The 22,566-nt window shown below is 37.7% G+C and overlaps 1 protein-coding gene across 2 annotated transcripts in view; it reads right to left on the bottom strand.

Moving 5' to 3' along the window:
* LOC117435428 (juxtaposed with another zinc finger protein 1-like) overlaps positions 1-22,566 on the bottom strand; it is an 81,422-nt gene that overhangs the window by 9,723 nt on the left and 49,133 nt on the right. For both annotated transcript variants that reach the window (XM_034058573.3, XM_034058572.3), the window contains exon 3: positions 7,806-8,002. In XM_034058573.3, the coding sequence (XP_033914464.1) occupies positions 7,806-8,002 (197 nt within the window). The remainder of the gene's footprint in view (positions 1-7,805; positions 8,003-22,566) is intronic.

Raw genomic sequence — 22,566 nt, 5'->3', positions numbered from 1 at the left:
TAGGCTTTACACACTATGCGATTAATTGACAGCCCTAATATGTCCTATATATGTATGTATGTTCTCCTGAGAAAGATATGTACAACATATTGAAACGTTACTGGGATGAACACAGGATTTTCACGTTCAAATATTCGCTCAATTAAATATTCATTCGGATATTTGTTCGTTTTTCAAAAAGTAATAAAAGGCAGAGGGTGTGGCTGTGGCCCGTGTGTGTGCCTTTATTTTACAGCAAGACCTTACAATATGTTAAACGTTAAAATAGAAAAATATCCCAGGAGTAAAGAATATTGTGTTCAGTTCTGGTCACCTCGTTCCAAAAACGATATTGCTGCTCTAGAAAGAGGGCAAAGAAGAGCAACCAGAATTATTCTGGGTTTAAAAGGCATGTCGTATGCAGATAGGCTAAAAGAATTTAATCTATTCAGTCTTGAACAAAGAAGACTACGCGGTGATCTAATTCAAACATTCAAAATCCTAAAAGGTATAGACAGTGTCGACCCAGGGGACTTTTTTGACCTGAAAAAAGAAACAAGGACCAGGGGTCACAAATGGAGATTAGATAAAGGGGCATTCAAAACAGAAAATAGGAGGCACTTTTTTATACAGAGAATTGTGCAACTCCCAAGTAATGTTGTTGAATCTGACACCCTGGGATCCTTCAAGAAGCTGCTTGATGAGATTCTGGGATGAATACGCTACTAACAACCAAACGAGCAAGATGGGCCGAATGGCCTCCTCTAGTTTGTAAACTTACTTATGTTCTAATGTTCTTAATAAGTTGTGTAGGCCTTACCTTACCCCAGAGAATTAATTACCAAACAAAGGATGCCAAATAGCAGTTCAAGAGATGCTGTGTGTGTATGTGTATATATATATATATATATATATATATATATATATATATATATATATATATATATATATATATATATATATATATATATATATATATATATATATATACACACACACACGGTCACCTCCAAAATTATTGGCACCATTGATAAAGATGAAAACCATATTCTTTTATTCTCAGAGAAAAAGTTTTTTTATTAACAAGTAATACATTTTTTTCAATTGGCACCCCTAAAGATTCTTATAAATAAAATCAAACAAAATTAAAACTGCATTAACATTCTACTTCTTTGAGTTCATCTCAGTCTTAAGGAACTGTATTGTAGCCTTCCATGGCTTCCTGCTTCACTGGGGTATAAAAATGAGGTAACACGCATATGAAATCCATTTGTCATCCATCACCATGGGGAAAGGCAAAGAACTCACAAATGAAAAGAGAAAAATGGTTTTTGACCTTCATAAATCAGGCAATGGGTACAAAGCAATAGCTAAAAAACTAAATATACCACTTACCACTATTAGGGCAATAATTAAGAAGTTCAAAACCACTGGAACAGTGGTAGACTTGCCTGGTAGAGGACGCAAGTGTATCTTGCCCCCACGCACAGTGACGCAGATGGTTCGGGAGGCAAAGGGAAATCCAAGGGCCACAGTTGGAGATTACAGAACTTTTGTTGCATCTTGGGGTCACCAAGTCTTCAAATCTACAATTAGATGCCACCTCCATGTCAAAAGGATATTTGGAAGGTTGCCGAAAAAAAGCCTTTTTGAGAGTAACCAACAAACGTAAGGGCATGGAGTTTGCTAAACGGCATTGGCACTTAGATTGGAAGCGGGTGCTATGGTCAGATGAGACAAAAATAGAGCTCTTTGGCCACGCACACCAGCGGTGGGACTGGCGTCGAAAGAAGGATGCGTGTGCAGAAAAGAACTTCATACCTACTGGAAAATATGGTGGTGGATCTTTGATGTTATGGGGCTGTTTTGTTTCCACTGGTCCTGGGGCCCTTGTTAAGGTCAACGACATCATGAACTCTACCCAGTACCAGGACATTTTAGCCAAAAACCTGGTTGCCTCTGCCAGGAGGCTGAAGCTTGGCAGCAAGTGGATCTTCCAGCAAGACAATGACCCCAAGCACACATCAAAGTCCACAAAGAAATGGTTAATTGACCACAAAATCAACATTTTGCAATGGCCATCTAAGTCTCCGGACTTGAACCCCATTGAAAACCTGTGGTTTCAATTGAAGAGGGCAGTCCATAAGCACAGACTGAAGGATATCAAGGATCTGGAAAGATTCTGCATGGAGGAATGGTCTAAGATCCCTTCCAGTATAATTGTAAATCTTGAAAAACTACTCACTTCTAAATCTTTTGTAGTCATTTTTGTATTACTTTAGTATAAATACATGTTAATTTGGATTCATATGTTGTTTTTTTTCTGACTTTATGAAAAGACACAAATTCGCCCGTTTTCTCATTGGAAATAGGTAAATTTCTAAATATCACTCCTGGTCACAAAAGCAAAGTTTGTGGGGAATAATAGCCATTTTCTATTTGAGGCATAAGCAATTAGGAAATAACACTTACTACCCAGGAACAAAAATTGTGTTACATAGTGTAATCATGATTTACTAAATGGTTCTCATGGTGAAATATCAGTATTCAATTAACCACTTAAAAAGAACAAGCAAACTTGATTTTGGGTGTTTACTGGATAAAAAGGTAAGGGTATGCATTTTGCACTCCCCTGCAAAGCAGGAAATGTTCCACCTTTAGTCACAGGATACTAATTGAACTCTGGCACATGTTTAAAGGCTATTTTAACAAAGTTTACATTAGAATTAAAAACATTTGTGCAACAAAAATGAACATCTGCTACATTCTTAAAACTCCTGAATATATAACCAAGTAGCATAATTAGCATTACATACTGTAGCTAGTAGCTCCTAGTACACAGCACTCTTTTTGAAGGCATATCTTGAAACCCTGTCTTATATAACACGAATAGGATCACCCAAACCACATTTCTCAAAAAAACACTTAAAAAATTTAACTTTTAAGATGTGCCCATCTTATATACAAGTTCTACAGCAAATGCATTTAGTAGAAGCCTTATGATCTGGACATTAAGGAATCAATCTGTGGGAAATAATTAGTTTCACAATAAAGCCTTTAGGCTAAAGTAAGCGTCTCATACCAGCGATGCTAAAAAAAAAAAAAAAAAAGTACCTTGGCATGTATTAACAACATTTAATACAGACTTACAAGTTTCAAGGTCTGTAGGTCATTATTTTTAAGCACCAAGAATCAAGATAAATACTGTACATAGAAAATGTGTATTATTTACTGTTAAACTTGGGGTTTCAATGGCAGACAGCTATATAATATTATTATTATTATTATTATTATTTTTTAATAACTTGAAAATCAGAAGGTTTCTTCATGTGGGATACTTTTACAGGGTTCTTTGGTGAAATATTTATGGCTCACACAATTACAAACTACCATAAATGGGATTAGGCAGCATGAATGAAGTCTGACTAGATCCCATTCATGTCTTTATTTAAAGCATTTGACATAAAATTGGCAGCTTTTTTAATGCTAATTGGACCCCACCTCCCACTGACTGATCCCTTAAAGACACCAAGGGGAGACTACGAGACATGTTACTTATGAATCATACCTGACCACCACCACCACCAGCACCAATCTGTAGCTTGTTTAGTTAAAGTGAATTGAAAGTTTAAAAATGAATTACACAATAGACTGAGTTAGGGTGAACAGGATGCTCTGTAATAACAAAAGCATGGAACAAACAACGTGTAAAAAAAAAAAAAAGTGTAAAAATACTGTATTAAAAGGTTATTGCGTGTACTGTGGGTACGATTTTAATTACCTCAGTCTCAAAGGGTTTTAATTAAAAACAGTTTTTGCGACTTCTAAACAATCTTTTATTTTGTTTTAAAAGCTACATACTGTGTTTGATTCCTAACAATAAACTATGACAGTTTGATAAAAAAAAAAAGTGTACCGTGTTTACTGAAGCATCTGCAACTAAAAAGTACATAATATTATCAAAACACAATAGTTAATAACGACATTTTATTGTTATAGTCCTTCCCAGCAAAAAATGAATTATTATGTATGATTATTTAACTATTCTGATGAGTAAAATAAATTGGAGTGACTTATATACTGTATATATATATATATATATATATATATATATATATATATATATATATATATATATATATATTTTCACACTTTATAGCCATTAAACTCCATTTTACTTATAATAAAAAAAACACTTTCAAGTCCATTGTTAAAAATATTTTTTTTAAAATGATGTGAACCATGCTCTTTTTATAGTGTACTTGCAGTAATTAGAAGAATCATTTGATGTGCAAGAGACTTTTAATTAACGAAGAAAACCAGTCCCTTCAAGTTTAACGTGCAGTATATCTCAATACACATGGAGACAGCAGCACAGTACATGTTACCCTATTCATTCCACAGGCCTGTCTCATACAGGAGTCACGAGTGCAGAGGCCACCCTGGATGAATCACTTGAGGCTCCAGGAGGGGCCCAGGATTCTTCAACAGAGCCAGACAGACGAGAAGCCCTGCCCAGCAGCACCCTGTGTAACATACTGCTTTGAGTCTCACATATAATGTGAGTGTCACCTTAGAAAAGAATGCCCTATTCAAAACATCCCTAAGTAGAATGTTTACAGCTGTGGTTTAGCCGTATTTCCACAGGTATTAAGCTATTCTCCTCAGTTACAGAACTACAGTGCGTACTGCAATCTGTACAAGTACTCATTTGGCTATTTATCTGGAATCTAAAAGCATGACTATGATGATTGAAAAAAAAGGAAACACTACTAAATTATGTGAGTGATTAAGTGAGCTCAGACATCACTATCTGTGTGAATTCATGATATCTGTTCCTGAACGAGAGAGGCATGCTCCAGCTCCACCAGAGAAATATCTTTATAACAGTAGACTTGTTTCATCAGAGATATGCCACGCTAATAGGTTATCCCCAGGGGTGTGCAATTCATATCGCCCAACTAGCAACAGTCCTTTAAAAATCTGGGGTTCAGCAGTTACAAAACTGAAAGAACGTCAAGAAAAATCAGAATTCAATTTGGGGTTCACTAGAATACACAATTGTAGAAGCAATGCTGAGAAATCTACTGTACCACTCCACCTACCCCCCAAACATGTGCGCAATAAAAAAAACACAATGGGAAATACAGTTGCATAATTTTCTCAGTGACCTGCATGTTTCTCGACGGATTCCTCAAAACACACCCCTGCCTAGCAGTGACACTCTATTGGCAGGTAGGGGACAGGAGCAGCTGTCAATTCATCCAAAGAAATTAGCTGTCAATTCCTCAACATAGTTCAGATGTGGATTAAATGGTAGGCGGTGTGGTCCAGTGGTTAAAGAAAAGGGCTTGTAACAAGGAGGTCCCCGGTTCAAATCCCACCTCAGCCACTGACTCACTGTGTGACCCTGAGCAAGTCACTTCACCTCCTTGTGCTCCGTCATTCGGGTGGGACGTAATTGTAAGTGACTCTGCATCTGATGCATAGTTCACACACCCTAGTCTCTGTAAGTCGCCTTGGATAAAGGCGTCTCCTAAATAAACAAATAATAATAATAATAATAATAATAATAATAATAATAATAATAATAATAATAATAATAATAATAATAATAATAATAAAATGGATCTGGCATATATTTCTGCTCCATCTCCAAAGCAGGCAAAACTCACATGAACACACATGAGATTGGGAACGAGAGTTGCATTCTCATTATGACTGGGTCCCCAGGCTATGGAGGCGCAGCACACTTGGGCTGTGTTTCAATGGGTACTTTTCTGAATGTTGCACTATACCATGACAATAGTTAATGCACGGCTTTGAATATCACATGGTGTTGTGGGCAAGTGGCAATACATGAGAAGTGTTCAAAGGAAGGGAGCGTGCAAGAAAGTTTATTGTTTTCAAATATTAATTAGGGACATTGATTTAGCCCAAAACGGGAAAAAGATTAAACCGATAATCCAGGTCAAGATGACATCATATTTATCACACAGTTTTATCATGTGTTAGGTATGATTCTCTGCATGCTAAGCCAGTAAGGTTTTCAAACTGTGCCCATGTAAATGAGTCATTCGTGCCACTGAGGTTACCAGCTCAGGTTACCACTTCTAGTGAGGAGCACATATACTGCAGTAAGGTGGCTGTCAAGAAACCCACATTTTAAATCATTGTCATAACTGTTTTCAAGAATCCACACGCTAAAGACTAAAAGCAAAACATCTTGTGTTCTAATGTTTGCAATTACTCCTCAATCTGTACAAAATGTAAGGAAACCTCAGCAACATTTTGGCTCCGATTTCAGCTATCGCACATCACCTGCTGGTTGTTATTCTGATCCCAAGAGGGGATGTATTGGAAATTATTTCAAAGTTGTTATTGCTGAAAAATGCAACAATTAAATGAATTACACCAAATGGGATATTGACATCATCTACATTTCCCTAATATTTCATTTCCTATCTGTTTAACAACATATTATGTTTGTGCAATATGAATCTCTGTTTCAGCTTTGTTACTCACGATGGATTACTAACTATTCCTCTGAAAACATTCGTCAAGGCTGATTGTGAGGAAGGGAGATGGGAAAGTGTAGTAGTAATGTGCTTTGCACTGTAGCCCTGACTGCACTGACGTTTGTGCAACATTAATATGCTTCCCCACCTCACTTCTTCACAAATCACCACCCTTGAGGAATCTTCTCAGAAGCATTTTTTTTTTGGAACAGACAGAGCATGGTGAAGAAACTAATATGGAACACACATAATTGTATATTAAATAAGAAATACATTAGAAAAATCCACATCAAACTACATAACTGTATTATTAGTGACGTGAGATACTTGCCTGCGTCCTTCTTTAAGAGTTCTTCACACAACAAAGGCACTGCTGCCAGCGCACACTATGTGAATATATTGTGTTTTAACTTCACTGGCTGCCATTCTGATGTTCATGGGTGTGGCAGAGATAAACCACATCAAAAACACAACTTATTTTTTTTTTGCCATACAGTTTTTCCACCCATGTTCAGTTATCAAAGCTTTGCTTATATCGAAATGTTTCAAATGTCTTTAAGCTACAAGTGATTGCTTAATTATATAATTAAGCAATCCCCAGCCCACAACAATGAATACATATTACATGTTAGCCTGCCAGCTACCTAGCAGCTGCACTTCAGAGCAAAACAGAGGTTTCCTTTCATGAAATCCCTAAAGGCAGGTTTTATCATAGACTGCAGCATCGCCAATTTATCTGAAAAGTGTGGTGTATGAATGACTTCATTCTACTGTACCTCAAGGGGACAACTGAACCATTAACATAAACCACAAGCAACCCCGAACCTGCGTCAAGGAGGAAATCACTTCTCATACCCCACCTCATTTTCAGCAAGGTCCTGCTGCAATGCAACAGCACTGATGAGTGGAAATGAGGTCAAAGGAGGCAAGCAGCTTCTGGGGCACGCAGATAAGTCAGTGTCAAACTCTTTAGAAAAATATGATCTTTTAACTCCATTATCTTCTGCAGCACTTATACTTTGACTATACTAACATAGTATACAATAAATGTTATATAAAATCACAGGTAGAATCATTTACAAATATGATTTTACGCAAAAGCCAAATGTTGTCATTGCAGTTTTTTATGTATTTATTTATTTATTTTTAAATGGGACTTTAATGAATATAATATAGTGTCATGCAATGATTAAATGTTGTAACTGAAGCACGGGCTAAAGGAAAACACCAAGGCACATTTTTTTTTGCATACCCTAGAATAAGGGTTGATGGCTTGATGGGTTTTCAACTATCTGTGCGCTTGCTTACCTGTAGGAGTACTGCTTCGGAAGGACGAGGACGGGGTGATGGGGGGTGTGACGGGTGGAGTAAGGCTGCCGCTGCTATGGCGAGGAGGTGTGGAAACACTTCCACGCGATACGCTGCTCGACAGCGTCAGGGAGAGCTTTGACTGCATCTTCTTCTTCAGGGATTCTTGTTCCCGACGCGCAGCATCAGTCATAAATCTGTTAGGAAAAAAATGAAAACTCGATATCTATGATGACACACAGTTCACTAACCACCTGAAATGTGTGGTCATGATGATCAGATATTAGTTCCAGTGATATAAATTAACAGTGTACATGACGGATGTGAGGCCCGAAAAAGATGGCTGAATATGGAATCTTCTGAAATTCCTCGTTGTTTTGCAAGCCAGACACAAGCTATATTGATAACAGTCTGTATGGTGTCAGCATATGCTTTGTGACCATAAGCAAGCTTTAACTGGACCAGAGCAGACCTCAGTTATTTTGCTACTGTAAGTAACTAGAAGCTGTGTATTTTTAATAAAAGGCAACCTTTTCTTTGTTACAGTATTTCTGTTCATTGCTTTCACAAGCATCTGAATAATAAATGTGTGCACCCAGTGTTAACACACATGCTGTAATACCTCCTGTTTACTTTTCCTGACCATCCTTGCCATTTACAAAAATAATGCACTGTGGAAGAAAAATTGTGCAACATTTAAAAATCTGAACTTCTGTCATACTGACTCTGGTTTAACCATCGGAATCTCTATATTTTTCAGCCTACCAAATTAAAAATAAAACTCTCATACAGTATATTCAGTATACTGTACTGTATTTTCATTCCAAACTCTCATACAGTATATTCAGTATACTGTACTGTATCTTCATTCCAAACTATCATACAGTACATTCAGTATACTGTACTGTATCTTCATTCCAAACTATCATACAGTACATTCAGTATACTGTACTGTATCTTCATTCCAAACTATCATACAGTACATTCAGTATACTGTACTGTATCTTCATTCCAAACTATCATACAGTATAGGGATGAGATGTTTGCTAGCTTGCTTGGGGAGCGACTTTATTTTTAGACTGCGAATCTTGTCTGGCTCCTCATAAAAACCTGCTCATTTCTAACCATGACTCACCATTACACCTCCATGAGAATCCAGCTCCCTACACTACGCACTAGCTTTGCTGTAAGAATCACTTCCATGTTTCTCAGGTGTATTTCTGTATGTAAAATACCAGAATACCAAAATCCTTTTGTATGATTTGATCAAGTGAATAGACCTACATACAATGTACAGCACACCAAACCGTTAAAATGTACTGAACCGTGATGTCAGTTCAATTTGTTGTACGCTACGGGTTATAAATCTGAGATTAATCTTATGTGTAAGTTTTCTGATAAAGAGGAAGCAGGTCCCATTTAGAAAGTTGGTTATTATCAATAAAATACTGTTATATATTCCTTAAACTGTTCTAAACTGCTGTTGGCTTCTCAGGAAAGTTTGATGAACCTTTGAGTTGCTGATCTTCTGTCAGTGGCACAATGTATAAAGTAGTTAACACTGAAAGACACATTTATAAACTCTTTCACTTTTTACTAAACACTCCAGAGTTACCAACCAGATGATTTCAAATATGTAATGTACAAACTACAATCCCGACAGTAGTATATCAACCGTGAAGCAAAAACAGTTGTGTGCTGCAATGCTAAGGTTAGTTCCGTCAAGAATGTGGACGTATTTAGGAATGATAATGGAAAGCACTGCCTACACTCATCTGGGATGTTTAAAATTTGGCAAACCACACAGAAATGAAGAGAGACAGATGTTTGAATAATCCATTAGACAAGACATGACATAATTAATAGCTTTCCTTGGAAAACACATTTCAATAAGAATACAGAGCCGGTTTCCTTTTGGTGGTAACAGTGGTGAACTGTGGATCTTGTTTAAATGATTTTGGGGCTAAAATAAATAAACTGGCTACTTCACCCTCTGGCATTTTAATTTATATTTAAATATGAAACCATGAAACTGACTCAATTCAGTTGTGTTTCTCTACATAGGAAACCCAGTTACCAATCCTACCTCTTCAGATGTACCCAAAATCAAAAGTTAAGAAGCTAAATGTGTCCTTGCCTATGTGCTATCCAGCAAAGAAGCTAAATGTGAATCCAATAAATGTGCCTTTTGATATTGAAACGAGACATCGAGTGTGTATATTTTTGTAAAATGTGTGACAATTTTTTTGTTTTATGCACCATAGTACATCATTTCACTGAAACCATCTTCCTCTATGAAATATCACAAGCTTTGTTGGAGTATAATTCTGAATCCCTTAGACAAGGTTTGCCAAGATTGCTTTATGTTTTACCAGGCTTTTGCAACATTTGTTTACGTTTTACCATGTGTTTCACAGCACATTGCCATTAGCGTGGTGGATAACAATAAACTTTTATAAGAGACACTATGGGGTAGATGTACTAAAGTGTTAAAGCTGTCACAATAGTCGCAAACGAGTAGGATGTCTAGGGTGAAATGTACTAAACATGCGCAATGCTGTTAAGCGACTTTTTAGGGAATGCTTTGCGGCAGCAGTTTTGCTTTGCAGTTCAACCTTAGATGAATATGTAATTATGGGCATTCCTGCATAAATTCGCAAAAAGGTGGTAGAGATAGTGCAAATGAGGGTTCTCAAATATTATAATAAGATGTACTAAAACTGTCAGCACTTGAGGGTCTTACAATTGCATCAATTTGTTAAGAACATTTTTTAAACGTTCGCAATTAGCAAACCTTCAAAAAAGGCAGTATGAAAAACACTATCCCCTAACCATGGCAGCTGTGACTGCAGCAATGAGACATTGTCTTCAGCAAGAATGAGTAATTTACAGGATGAGAAGAGAAAGGGTACTTCATACCAACTTTACCCTCTCTTCGATTTAAATGAAGACCAAATTATGCACACTGCATTATCTTTGCTTCTGGGTCATTTCAGCGGACTGTGGCATCTGTTGCTGGCATTTCCCAGTCCGCTTTTTCTTGTGCGTTGCCAGTTGTGCTCAATGCATTTTTGAGGCAAACACCCAAATACCTATTTTTCTGTAAAAGCAGGGTACTTATAAGCCTTAAACAAAATTTCTATGACATTTCTGGTGTTCCCAGCGTGTTGGGAGCAATAGACTGCACACATGTGCCACTAACCCCTCCAGCTCATTCTGAACATCTGTATAGGAAGAGGAAACACACCTATTCTGTTAATGTGCAGGTGGTGTGTAATTGGGTACAGTTTAGCACTGCACCACTGACTAACTTAAATAAAAACTGACAGTATACATTTGTCTTATAGGCTACTAATGATAATTAGTGGTATAATGCAACATTTGTTGTGGTCCCTTGAAATTCGTATTAACGAGAATTGACTGTGTTCCTGTAAGTAGCATAACTTGTCAATGTGGCAATATGAACTATTTTGTGTTAATTGTCTAGCTACTAAGTAGGCCAAGTTAATAATAGTAAAAATAATAGTATTTATAATAATAATAATAATAATAATAATAATAATAATAATAATAATAATAAATTAAACGCTAAAATCATTTAGTTGCAATTTAAAATAATCTTTTAATCTCATTGTACACCAATGTGTACAATGCAGCAGCATGATTTATTGTGTGTTACCGGTAGGCTACAAGCTAAAGTAAAAAGAAAGTGCGCTAGGTATTCATTTAATTTTACTACTGCACTGTATACTGTGTAGGCCTACTGTACAGATTTATATTTTTATATAATGTAATGTGTAACCTATTTCAGCGCAATGATTTATAAATTTTAAATACACCGAGTACTATAAATGTATGTGTGAGCAATTTAATTGTATTTTTTTTAAGCCCGACACCTCCGTATGTCAGACAAACCTGTCCGGTTTAGCGAGGGGCTACTTTAGGATTATGAAAAGCTTTTTGATAGAAACACATTTTTTATTAGGGACGAAGGTGGGGGCCCCTACTATAGAATCTGATGGGATTAAATTGCCTTTCATTATTTATTTGAAAAAATGTTGCATGACTCTCGCAATGCTAAAGATCTCGCCAAGAGGATTCATCAGATATTTTAATTAGCATATTGTGGCTGTCTTCATTAACATATGTTCTCGTAGTACATACGACAAAATGTATACTTTGCGAATTGTGGTACATTTGCACTGCGACTGGCCCATCTTAGTACATCTACCCCACTATGTGACTACATTTTCTAAATTACAAGCAGACTAATAACAGATATTATTATTATTATGTATTTATTTATTTTTGTTTCTGAACCCACTCTACTAAATTGGTAAACCCAAGTCTTCAATGCTCACAGTACTATGTAAACCATCTGGCTTATTGGGAGCTTATGATGTCAGATTTAAAAAAAAAAAAAAAAAAAGGCGATTCCAACAATGTGTTACCAAATAATTAAAAAAAAAAAAAAATCTGATTTGCTAGCTATTCAAACAAAAACAACAACACCTCAAGGGAGCGGGGCCCTCCAATGAATCTGTGTACAGTAACGGAACCGTACCGTTGAACATAAATTGAAACCCTGCTATGAAGAAAACAGACTGGCTTCCGCATGAAGCACCATGTGTTGCCTGGAAGGCAGAGTACAGCAGGAAGCTCCTTCCTTCGTGTTTGATCCGTTTTAGGGCTGTAACAGCACCCAAGAATGCTTTTCATTAAGCAGCAGAAACATACAACACGTGTGCTGCTAAGTGGGAGCATAAGTGAATACAAAATAAAAATGCACTAAAGCAAAAGTTACAACCCAATTAAAAGAAATGATCATTGAATGGATGGTATGTATTTAATTCTTACCATTTTGTTGGAGGTAAATGCCTGTAGGACCTGTTTGGAAAAGTCCTGTACTGAAAGCACTAAATGCAGATTTTTTGTCCAGAAAAAAATACTTGGGCTCTCTATTTTAAATAATAAGAAAAGGAAAAATGCAGCATTTCTTTTATCTTGTGCTTTCCCTTTTCTCTTTATGAACAAATACCGGGTCTGCCTGTTAAATGTACATTATTATTATTATTATTATTATTATTATTATTATTATTATTATTATTAATTTCTTAGCAGACGCCCTTATCCAGGGCAACTTAAAATTGTTACAAGATATCACATTATTTCACATTATACATTATATTAAGTTAATTAAGTCTTATAGCCTCATGTATGGTGCAATGCCCTGAAAAACTGCAGCAGCCTACATTTATAGGGTTATGCAGGACAGCATTAATGTTAACAATAACACACTTCCTTCCCTTCCCCCTACTCATGGACATCCACCAGAGCTCATAAAAATATGGTATTACAGTGCCCTCTTCAGGCCAATGCTGAATATTGCATGTTACCTTTACAAAACCAAAAGGAAACATTACCTTTCACTGTTTGATTTAATTGGTATAGTATTGTTAATTTATATTCAATATCTAAGACTTGTTTTCTTTTTGATCGTATGAAATATCAAGTGATGCTGAGACAAACATCTGGTGCACGTCCTTCCTGACAGATGGAAAAAATGTACCACAACCAATATGCCTTTATTATATAACACTTATGAATTTCAATAGTGTTTCACAGGATTGCATAGTCGTAACATCTGAATAACACATTTTTTTGTTGATTTTCCTGAATAATCTTTGTAAGCCTAAAGATTATTTAGGATTACAAAGACCACCACATGATTAGCAGCTAATGCATAGGGTTTCTTGCCATTATATTAAAGCATACAATTAAAAACAAGCCTTGGTGTACTGTTTTATCTGAAACTAATGCACATGTGCGAGTGCATTCCCATTCCTCTTTTCCTTCGAGCTCATTAATTGTGCTCCTAGCTGGAGTTCATTACGGCCCCCTCTCTAGTGACCCCTGCTGGGAGTGGCTGGGAGTGGCCGGCTGTGAGGTACTGTATCTGTCAGCAGTCTCACAGTCAGTGCCTGACTCTGCCCAGTTCTGTGTCAGCAGGAAATGCTCGCCGCACTGATGCAAACTCAGCCGTCTGCAGTGTTTCCCTCTGTCTGCTGGAACAACTGTTCACCTCGTAACAGGAGACCGACATTCCCTAGGCTGAGAAACTACCTCTTGGGTGACATTTTGTTTCAGGCACTGAAGCATTAGAAATGAATTGTTAGTGAATGTGGAAGCAAAACCATAATGAAAGCTGTCAACCCAAGTCATTTTAGAGAAACCCACAGAACGTAACATGCAACCCCAGCAGTTAGATGGCCTTGGGTTATTTGTTGCCCTGCAATAACTTGATAACTTGATAACAATAACTAAAATCTGCAGTGGTTCGCTGCCAAAAAAAAAAAAATTATATTATATTATATTATATTATATATATATATATATATATATATATATATATATATATATATACAATGGCTATAGAAAGTCTACACTCCCTTGAACTTTTTTCACATTTTGTTGTGTCAGTGCCTCAGAGTTTCATGCATTTAAATGAGGATTTTTTTCCACTTATCTACACACCATACTCCACACTGTTAAGGGGAAAAAAAAGTTTTTATTGAGAAAAAAATTATATATTAAAAATACAAAACTGAAAGATCATAATTGGATAAGTCTCCCTGAGTTTATACTTGGTGGAAGCACCTTTGACAGAAATTACAGCTGTGAGTCTGTTGGGATAAGTATCTACCAACATTGCACACCTAGATTTGGCAATATTTGACCATTCTTCTTTACAAAACTGTTCAAGTTCCTTGGGGAGCGTTGATGGACAGCAATCTTCAAGTCATGCCACAAATTTTCGATTGGAATTAGGTCGGGGCTCTGACTGGGCCACTCGAGGACATTTACTTTTTTGTTCCTTAGCCACTCCAGTGTAGCTTTGGCTGTGTGCTTTGGGTCGTTGTCATGCTGAAAGGTAAACTTCCATCCCAGTTTCATCTTTTTTGCAGAGGGAAGCAGGTTTTCCTCAAGGACTTTCCTTTCTATCCTGGCAAGTGCCCCAGTCCCTGCCAATGAGAAACATCCCCATAACATGATGCTGCCACCACCATGCTTCACAGTAGGGATGGTGTTCTTGGGGTGATGCGCTGTGTTGGGTTTGCGCCAAACATAAAGCTTTGCATTTAGGCCAAAAAGTTCAATTTTTGTTTCATCAGACCACAAAACTTTTTGCTACATAGCTACAGAATCTCCTGAGTGTTTTTTTGCATACTTCAAAATGGGATTCAAGATGGGCTTTCTTGAGTAATGGCTTCCTTCTTGCCACCCTACCATACAGGCCAGATTTGTGGAGTGCTTGGGATATTGTTGTCACATGCACACTTTGACCAGTCTTGGCCATAAAAGCCTGTAGCTCTTGCAAAGTTGCCATTGGCCTCTTGGTAGCCTCTCTGATCATTCTCCTTCTTGCTCGGTCATCCACTTTGGAGGGACGGCCTGATCTAGGCAGGGTCTTGTTGGTGCCATACACTTTCCACTTCTTAATAATCGTCTTGACAGTGCTCCAAGGGATATTCAAGGGCTTTGATATTTTTTTATACCTATCCCCTGATCTGTGCCTTTCAACAACTTTGTCCCAGAGTTCTTTTGAAAGCACCTTGGTGCTCATGGTTGAGTCTTTGCTTTGAAATGCTCTACCCAGCAGAGGAACCTACAGGAACTGCTGAATTTATCCTGAAATCATGTGAATCACTACAATTTAACACAGGTGGAGACCACTTAACTTGGTGTGTGATTTTGAAGGCGATTGGTTACACCTGAGCTAATTTAGGATTGCTATTACAAGGGGGGGGGGGTCCAACCAAGCTATTTCAGTTTTTATTTTTAATTAATTTTCTACAAATTTCTAGAATATTTTTTTCACTTGGAAGTTGTGGGGTAGGATGCGTAGATAAATGAACGAAAAACTGTTTTAATGCATTTTAATTTCAGGCTATAAGGCAACAAAATGTGAACATTTTGAAAGGGGGTGTAGACTTTCTATAGGCACTGTATTTCAGATGTGATGCTGTCACACAAATTCATCGTGAAACAGCAAAAGAACGTCCTTTTGGCAGCGCGACTTTAAGGGCAGGGTCAATTGCTTTCTCACGATAACAATAGCTATAGAAACCCATGTAAACTGGAGCAGGAATCGTGCTTGTGGCTCACGAGGTTTCAGCAGTCAAGATCCCGTTCTTCTGACTTAATCTCACGAAATCTCCAGCAGAAAGGCTTTACAAAACATCAGCCCACCCCAACACATACACACAAAATGTACATTTATGGGCTACTTTAACACTAGAAACGCCACGGCTATACTCATACCTACAACAGCGAATGGCAGTCATTATAACGGTACATTTTAAACACCATGAATATTAAAATGAAAGACAAACTATCGGATACAACTCAAAAGTTTTATTCAAGCACATCATATCAAACATCTGCACAGCTGAAATGCCGTACTAAATGAACAATTAAACATAAAAGGGTTTATTTTCTAACTTACCACATATAAAGCACTACTTAAAAAGCATAACTATAAAAACTATAATAAAATAAACATTTCAACATTTACAAAAGAAACTAGTGTGTAAACAGGTTTATGTACATACAAAACAGTAAAAACAAAAAGTAACATGATTTCTCTTGCGTGTGTGTCACTCGCAGCACAGAATCCAGGTTGAGCTGCTGCAGCTTTGCAGTTTACTGATCAAAATGTTTCTGCTGAAGCGCTGTGGCTAGCTTCAAGATGAAATCTCTCCTACTGATATTTTCCCCGGTGCATTCCTTGTACAAAATGAAGGAATTGATGGCTGCCAGGTCTAGTAGAGATAACCACAGGCTTGTATATAAAAAAAATAGAATAGTGTAGGTTATATTCAAAATAAAAACATGTGTTGTAAAAGGAGTTTCTAGTGTTAATGAAATTGATCTTTGAGATGTTCCACAAACACACACACACAAATATAAATTCTAAGTAGTAAAACTTGTAATTAGTAGAATTTATATTTTATATAATTGTGTGTGTGTGTGAGCTGGAGCGTGCATGTGTGTGTTGGAGCGTGCGTGCGTGCGTGTTGGAGCGTGTGTGTGTGCTTGAAAGGTAACCAGACAAACAAGTAGCTAATGTGTGAAGTAATTCAGAATGTGCACGACAACATGTAAATTGTAGATGTGTGTGTTGTTGAAGCTGACACCCTGGGATCCTTCAAGAAGCTGCTTGATGAGATTCTGGGATCAATAAGCTACTAACAACCAAACAAGCAAGATGGGCTGAATGGCCTCCTCTCATTTGTAAACTTTCTTATGTTCTTAATTAATTTCTCTTGGTAAATGTTTTTATCTTCATGGCAACGCATGAAGCTTTCCTCACGATATCCAGAGTCATTCTTTTCCTACTTAGTAAGCAGACACAGACATTTAAATATCCCCTCCCCTAAATGACTATGAATTGAGTAAACTGCATTGATACGGCCGATTTTGTTTCCTAAATCAGAACTGCATAGCAACGCATTTCCTGAAAAGCACGGCAAACACGTTGTGTGGAAAACTGTCATGACTTGTGCATGTAAACGACGCCAAAGCCAGATTTAAAAAAAAAAAAAAAAAAAAAAACATAACACCTACCTGCCTAATTATTTGAACTTTTTTTTTTTTATAAATATGTAGTCTATGGAAACAGGGGTATACTGGCGGTATCACACAGTAAATGTTACATACTGTACAAATAAAGAATTACTTATCCATAAATTACAGTGCATCAGAATCGGAAAGTATATGGAGGCGGTCTGTCTACCTGTATGTATTTTTAAAACAAAATTATATGGTGGATGTAGATCAAGGTGATGGTTTGTCATATTGGAGACAGCAATTCGTTTGTATTTCCCACTGTGGCTGGGGATGCGCGTCACCAACACACTTGTTTTTGCTAAATCTTTTAGACAGTATGCATGGCAATTGCCATATACAATCTACAGGGTCTATGCAGAAATACTGAAAGCCCTGTTAAAGTAATGCAGTTTGTGTAAGGGGTACAGCAGCTTGTTGGTCACTCATAAGAGCTGATCTTTTCTTGCCCACTTATTTGATGTAAAATGGTGCTTTTTTTTGCTAGTAGCAACAAGAATGCATTTTTAATTACTCCCTTCTTTACAGTTTTTCCCCACTGCTGCTAGCTATAAAAATGCATGTGCCAATAGCTGACTTGCAGGCCCATATGCACAACATAATGATCCAGTATCAGTCGTTTAATTGAATGTTTACGGCAACTTTTTATGATGCCGAGAATTTGCTCTGTAGCCTGAAAACACTACTGCAAAAAGCTACTGAATCCAGTGCAAAGGCTGAGCATCAACGTATTTTTTAGTTAGACATCTAAGGTGCAAGACTAAATAAACATATTAGACATGTAATCCTTTACATGAAACAATTACAACCCTTTACTTTAACACACTGAGTGCCTCCATTCTAATGAACTTCTAATGCAAGGTATAAAAAAATGATAAATAAATAAACAAACTTAAATCCCTGTATTATAATTTGTTTCTGTGTGTGTATGCGTTTATTGTTTACTTTTGTTTTTTTTTAGGTGCAGTTGTGTTACAGTACTTTTCACAAAAAAACAGCTGGGACAACAACAATAAACACAAAGGAATCTTACCTTTCTTTCCAGCTTTGATAAACATGACTTTCTTGTGTTTCTCATTAGCAGCAACCTGACCCCTTCTTAACACAGGTGGTCTCTACCTACCCTAAACAGTCTGAGAATGTGCTACTCTGACCAGGTACTGGATTCGAACAACTGCCTCCACTGTGGACTCCAGACACATACTTTTACAGTAGATCAGTTTACAGATGACATCGTCCACATCAGGGGAGCTGTTTTTAGAGAGATATATGCACCATTTCAGGTTACCTGCTGTGTTTTGGCAAGGATGTCAGGCTGTAGTGCATAATGGGTAGGGTCTGTACTATAATTCTGGGGATTTTTTTTTTTTTTTGTCGACAACAGAACGAAAATGCAAACCATCCCTAAATCCCCCATACTGTGAGCTGGCACTTGGAAGATAAGGCCAGGAAATTGGATGCAAGAGCTGTGGGTCCTATAACTGGGGAGGCAATTCTCCAAGCTGCCAATATGACATATGTATTTTTTTCTTCTCTCCATTTCTCCACTTTAAAAGTGTTATCCTATTTAATTAGCCATATGGTAGTTTAAAGCATGGTGTGCTAACATTGCCATTAATTCCACATGTAGAGCCTAATTTGGCTTTCTCCTCGGTTTCTCTTGCCATTTTTTTCATTGTGCGGAAGCAGGATACTGTATTTAAGAACAGCCCATGTAATTATCACAAGGAGTACAGTAGATCATTCTCTTTCACTTATTACAAACATCCAGCACTGAATTTACAAATCTACTAATGTGTGTACATATATATATATGTATATATATATATATATATATATATATATATATATATATATATATATATATACACACACACACACACACACACACACACACACACACACTTTATATACATACACACATATTATTTGACTAATAATTACGGGTGCAACAATTAATTGATGCATCGATTATTGAATTTGTTTCTGTGTGTGTATTTTTTAATCTTGATATCAACCAAGATTAAAAAATATATATATATATAAAAAAAAAAAAACACACACACACACACACACACACACACACACACACGCTGGGTTCGTTTTATTAAACAGTGACATTAGTTAGCAATGTGTGTAAGTAATGTGTGTAAGTTATAGTTTGATGGTGCCATATATAAATTACAGGAGAACTATGCAAGGTAGTGATAATCTATTATAAAAAGAAAACAAATAAATTAGACAAATTAATGCACCTCAAGACTGTATTCCATCTATTATTTGTACTGATAAAACAAGGAAGCTGTTACTTGGATCATGGTAACGTTATAGCTAGCTAATTGCTCCTTTTTAAAAAAAAAAAATTTCAGTCAGAATTTTGATAAAGTAACAATTATGTACGTATTATGTGTTCATTTTTAGCGTAGGTGACACCAGGGTAAACATAACAAAATCGGAGCCACCATTCTCCATGACAGATTCAATTTGCATTTTATAGACACTGAATAAACTTAATATCCTGTTAGGTCATTGCCTGTTATCTTATAAAATTGTAATGTTTTTAACAGTTATTTAATTTTACTTTTGGTCTATAAAAAAAACTTCATACCTTGAAATTGTATCCACGTTGTTCTAGTACTTTATTTGTACTTAACTGTCCAAAGATACCAATACTGTACGTGTTTAAAAAAACTAATACCAGTATTTATGTATATCTTCAGTTAGGGTCGGTCATATAAACTGCAGCGTAAAGTATCAGAAAATTGTTACTGCATAAAAAAACTCTAGTGTCGCGTTGCTGGTGTGAATAGCCCACAGGGGCCTTCACTACGCAGCGGCAGGAGTTGCCTGGGCTTGACGTGCAGAGACAGCTTGTACACAACTCAGTGCCTGTCTGGCCTCATGTGGCGTGAGATTGTAATCTATTGCCAGGAAGACATAAGGCCTGAGAAGAGGACTAACAGGTCAACTTCATCCCCCCCGGACACAGAAATGGGAAAAGGTTGGGCATGGGGCCAGCGACCCCATCCTGTAAAAAAAAATACCTAGCTACAGAAACCAATACTACAGAAAAAACTCATAACTTACCAACAAACCTTCTCTGACCCAAGACCTCCACAAGGATCGGAATATGGAATGTGACAACATTATACGAGACAGGGAAGATAGCGCAGGTCACCAAAGAGATGGACAAATACAGGCTGTGACTCTTGGACTGAGCGAGGTGCGATGGACAAGTCACCTTGGCATCGGACCACTAAATGAAGACAACAACCATATAAATGGTGTGGGACTCATGCTGACCAAGAGGGCAAGTAGAAGCCTGCTGGAATGGGAACCAGTCAGCGAGAGGATCTTGACAGCCCGTTTCCAGTCACAATTCCAGAAGGTCACCATCATCCAGTGCTATCCCCCGACAAATCTTGCAAAACAGGAACTCAAGGAGGATTATTATGATCAGCTACAGAATGTACTCAACAAAGTTCCAAAGAGGGACATCACCCTGGTGATGGGCGACATGAATGCCAAAGTTGGAAAGAACAACAACACAGAAAGGGAGTTCATCATGGGCAAGGAGGGCATAGGAGAGAGGAACAAAAATGGAGAGCTCTTTGCTGACTTCTGTGGGCTGAACGACCTAGTGATTGGTGGGGCCATCTTTCCACATCGCAAGAGTCACAAGCTGGAAGAAGATTGGTCTACAGAGACATCCATGATACAATACCTCCAGACTTGGAAAAGATGAGAAATGACAGGAATTTGCCATCTCCCTTTCAAACAGATTTCAAGCCCTTGCTGACCTAGACGATGGCTCCATAGGAGAAGAAAAGGGAACGAGCCAGAAATACATTCACAGCGAGTGCTCGGACTCAGAAGACGTGACTTTAAGGGCTGGCTGTCAGAAGACACAAATCCAGAAGATTGAAGACCGAAGAGAAATCAGGCAGAGACTTGGACAAGCAAGGAGCAGAGCACAGAAACGGTGTCTCCAGAAGGAATACACCTCAAAGAACACGGAAGTCAAGAAGAGTGCGAGGAAAGACAAGCAGGAACTCATTGATAGAATGGCTACGGAAGTACAATAAGCTGCAGAAAGAATGATCTTCTCGATGGTGATATGAGGACAGCAATGGACCAGCCATGAGGAATCCAGTGGACCCTGACACAAAAGCTGGAAGACTTGGACTTCGTGGACGACATTGGACTGCTTTCACACACGCTCCAACAAATGCAAGCGAAGACAGAGAATCTTCAAACTGTAGCCTGGACCACTGGCCTAGAGATCAACACAGATAAGACCATGAGCATGAGAATCAACACCAACCAGGATGCACCTGTTCTCCTGGAGGGACAAGCCATCAAGGACACTGACAAGTTCACATATCTTGGCAGCATTGTGAACAAGACAGCAAGACAGGAAGAACAGATGAGGATGTTAAGGTCAGGATTGCCAAGGCAAGCCACGCGTTCACCACCCTCAAGTCAATCCTTAGAAATAAGAACATTAACTTAACAACAAAGCTCAGACTGCTCAACTCCAACATCAAGTCAGTGTTACGGTATGAGGCAGAGACCTGGAAACACACAGAGTCTCCACCACAAACTGCAGGTCTTTGTCAACACTTGTCTTTGACATATTTCATATATCAGATGGCCAGATGGAATCTCTAACCAAGAGCTGTGGCGAAGAACGCAACTAAAACCCATCTCTGATACCATCAAGGAGAGCAAATGGAGATGGATTGGACACACCCTGCGGAAAGACCAGCCCAACGTCACTTGCCATGCCCTCGACTGGAACCCTCAAGGTAAACGAAACAGAGGAAGACCAGTCATAACATGACGAAGAACGCTGGAAGCCGCGCTCAAGTCCATCAGGATGTCCTGGGGGAGACAAAGCATTCAGCTCAAGACAGAGAAAAATGTAGTAAAGGCCCTATGTTCCAAAGGGAATGAAGAGGACTAAGTAAGTATAAAAATACTAGTAGCAAATATACGTTAATGTCGATATATATACAGTGCCTTGCATAAGTATTCACCCCCTTGGACTTTTCCACATTTTGTAGTGTTACAACCTGGAATTAAAATGGATTTAATTGGGATTTTTTTCCTTTGATTTACACAACATACTTAA

This window comes from Acipenser ruthenus, chromosome 3 (assembly GCF_902713425.1).
Source record: "Acipenser ruthenus chromosome 3, fAciRut3.2 maternal haplotype, whole genome shotgun sequence".
Classification (NCBI taxonomy): Eukaryota; Metazoa; Chordata; class Actinopteri; order Acipenseriformes; family Acipenseridae; genus Acipenser; species Acipenser ruthenus.
Note: the sequence above shows the minus strand (reverse complement) of the source record. Positions and strands in the feature narration are given on the sequence as shown.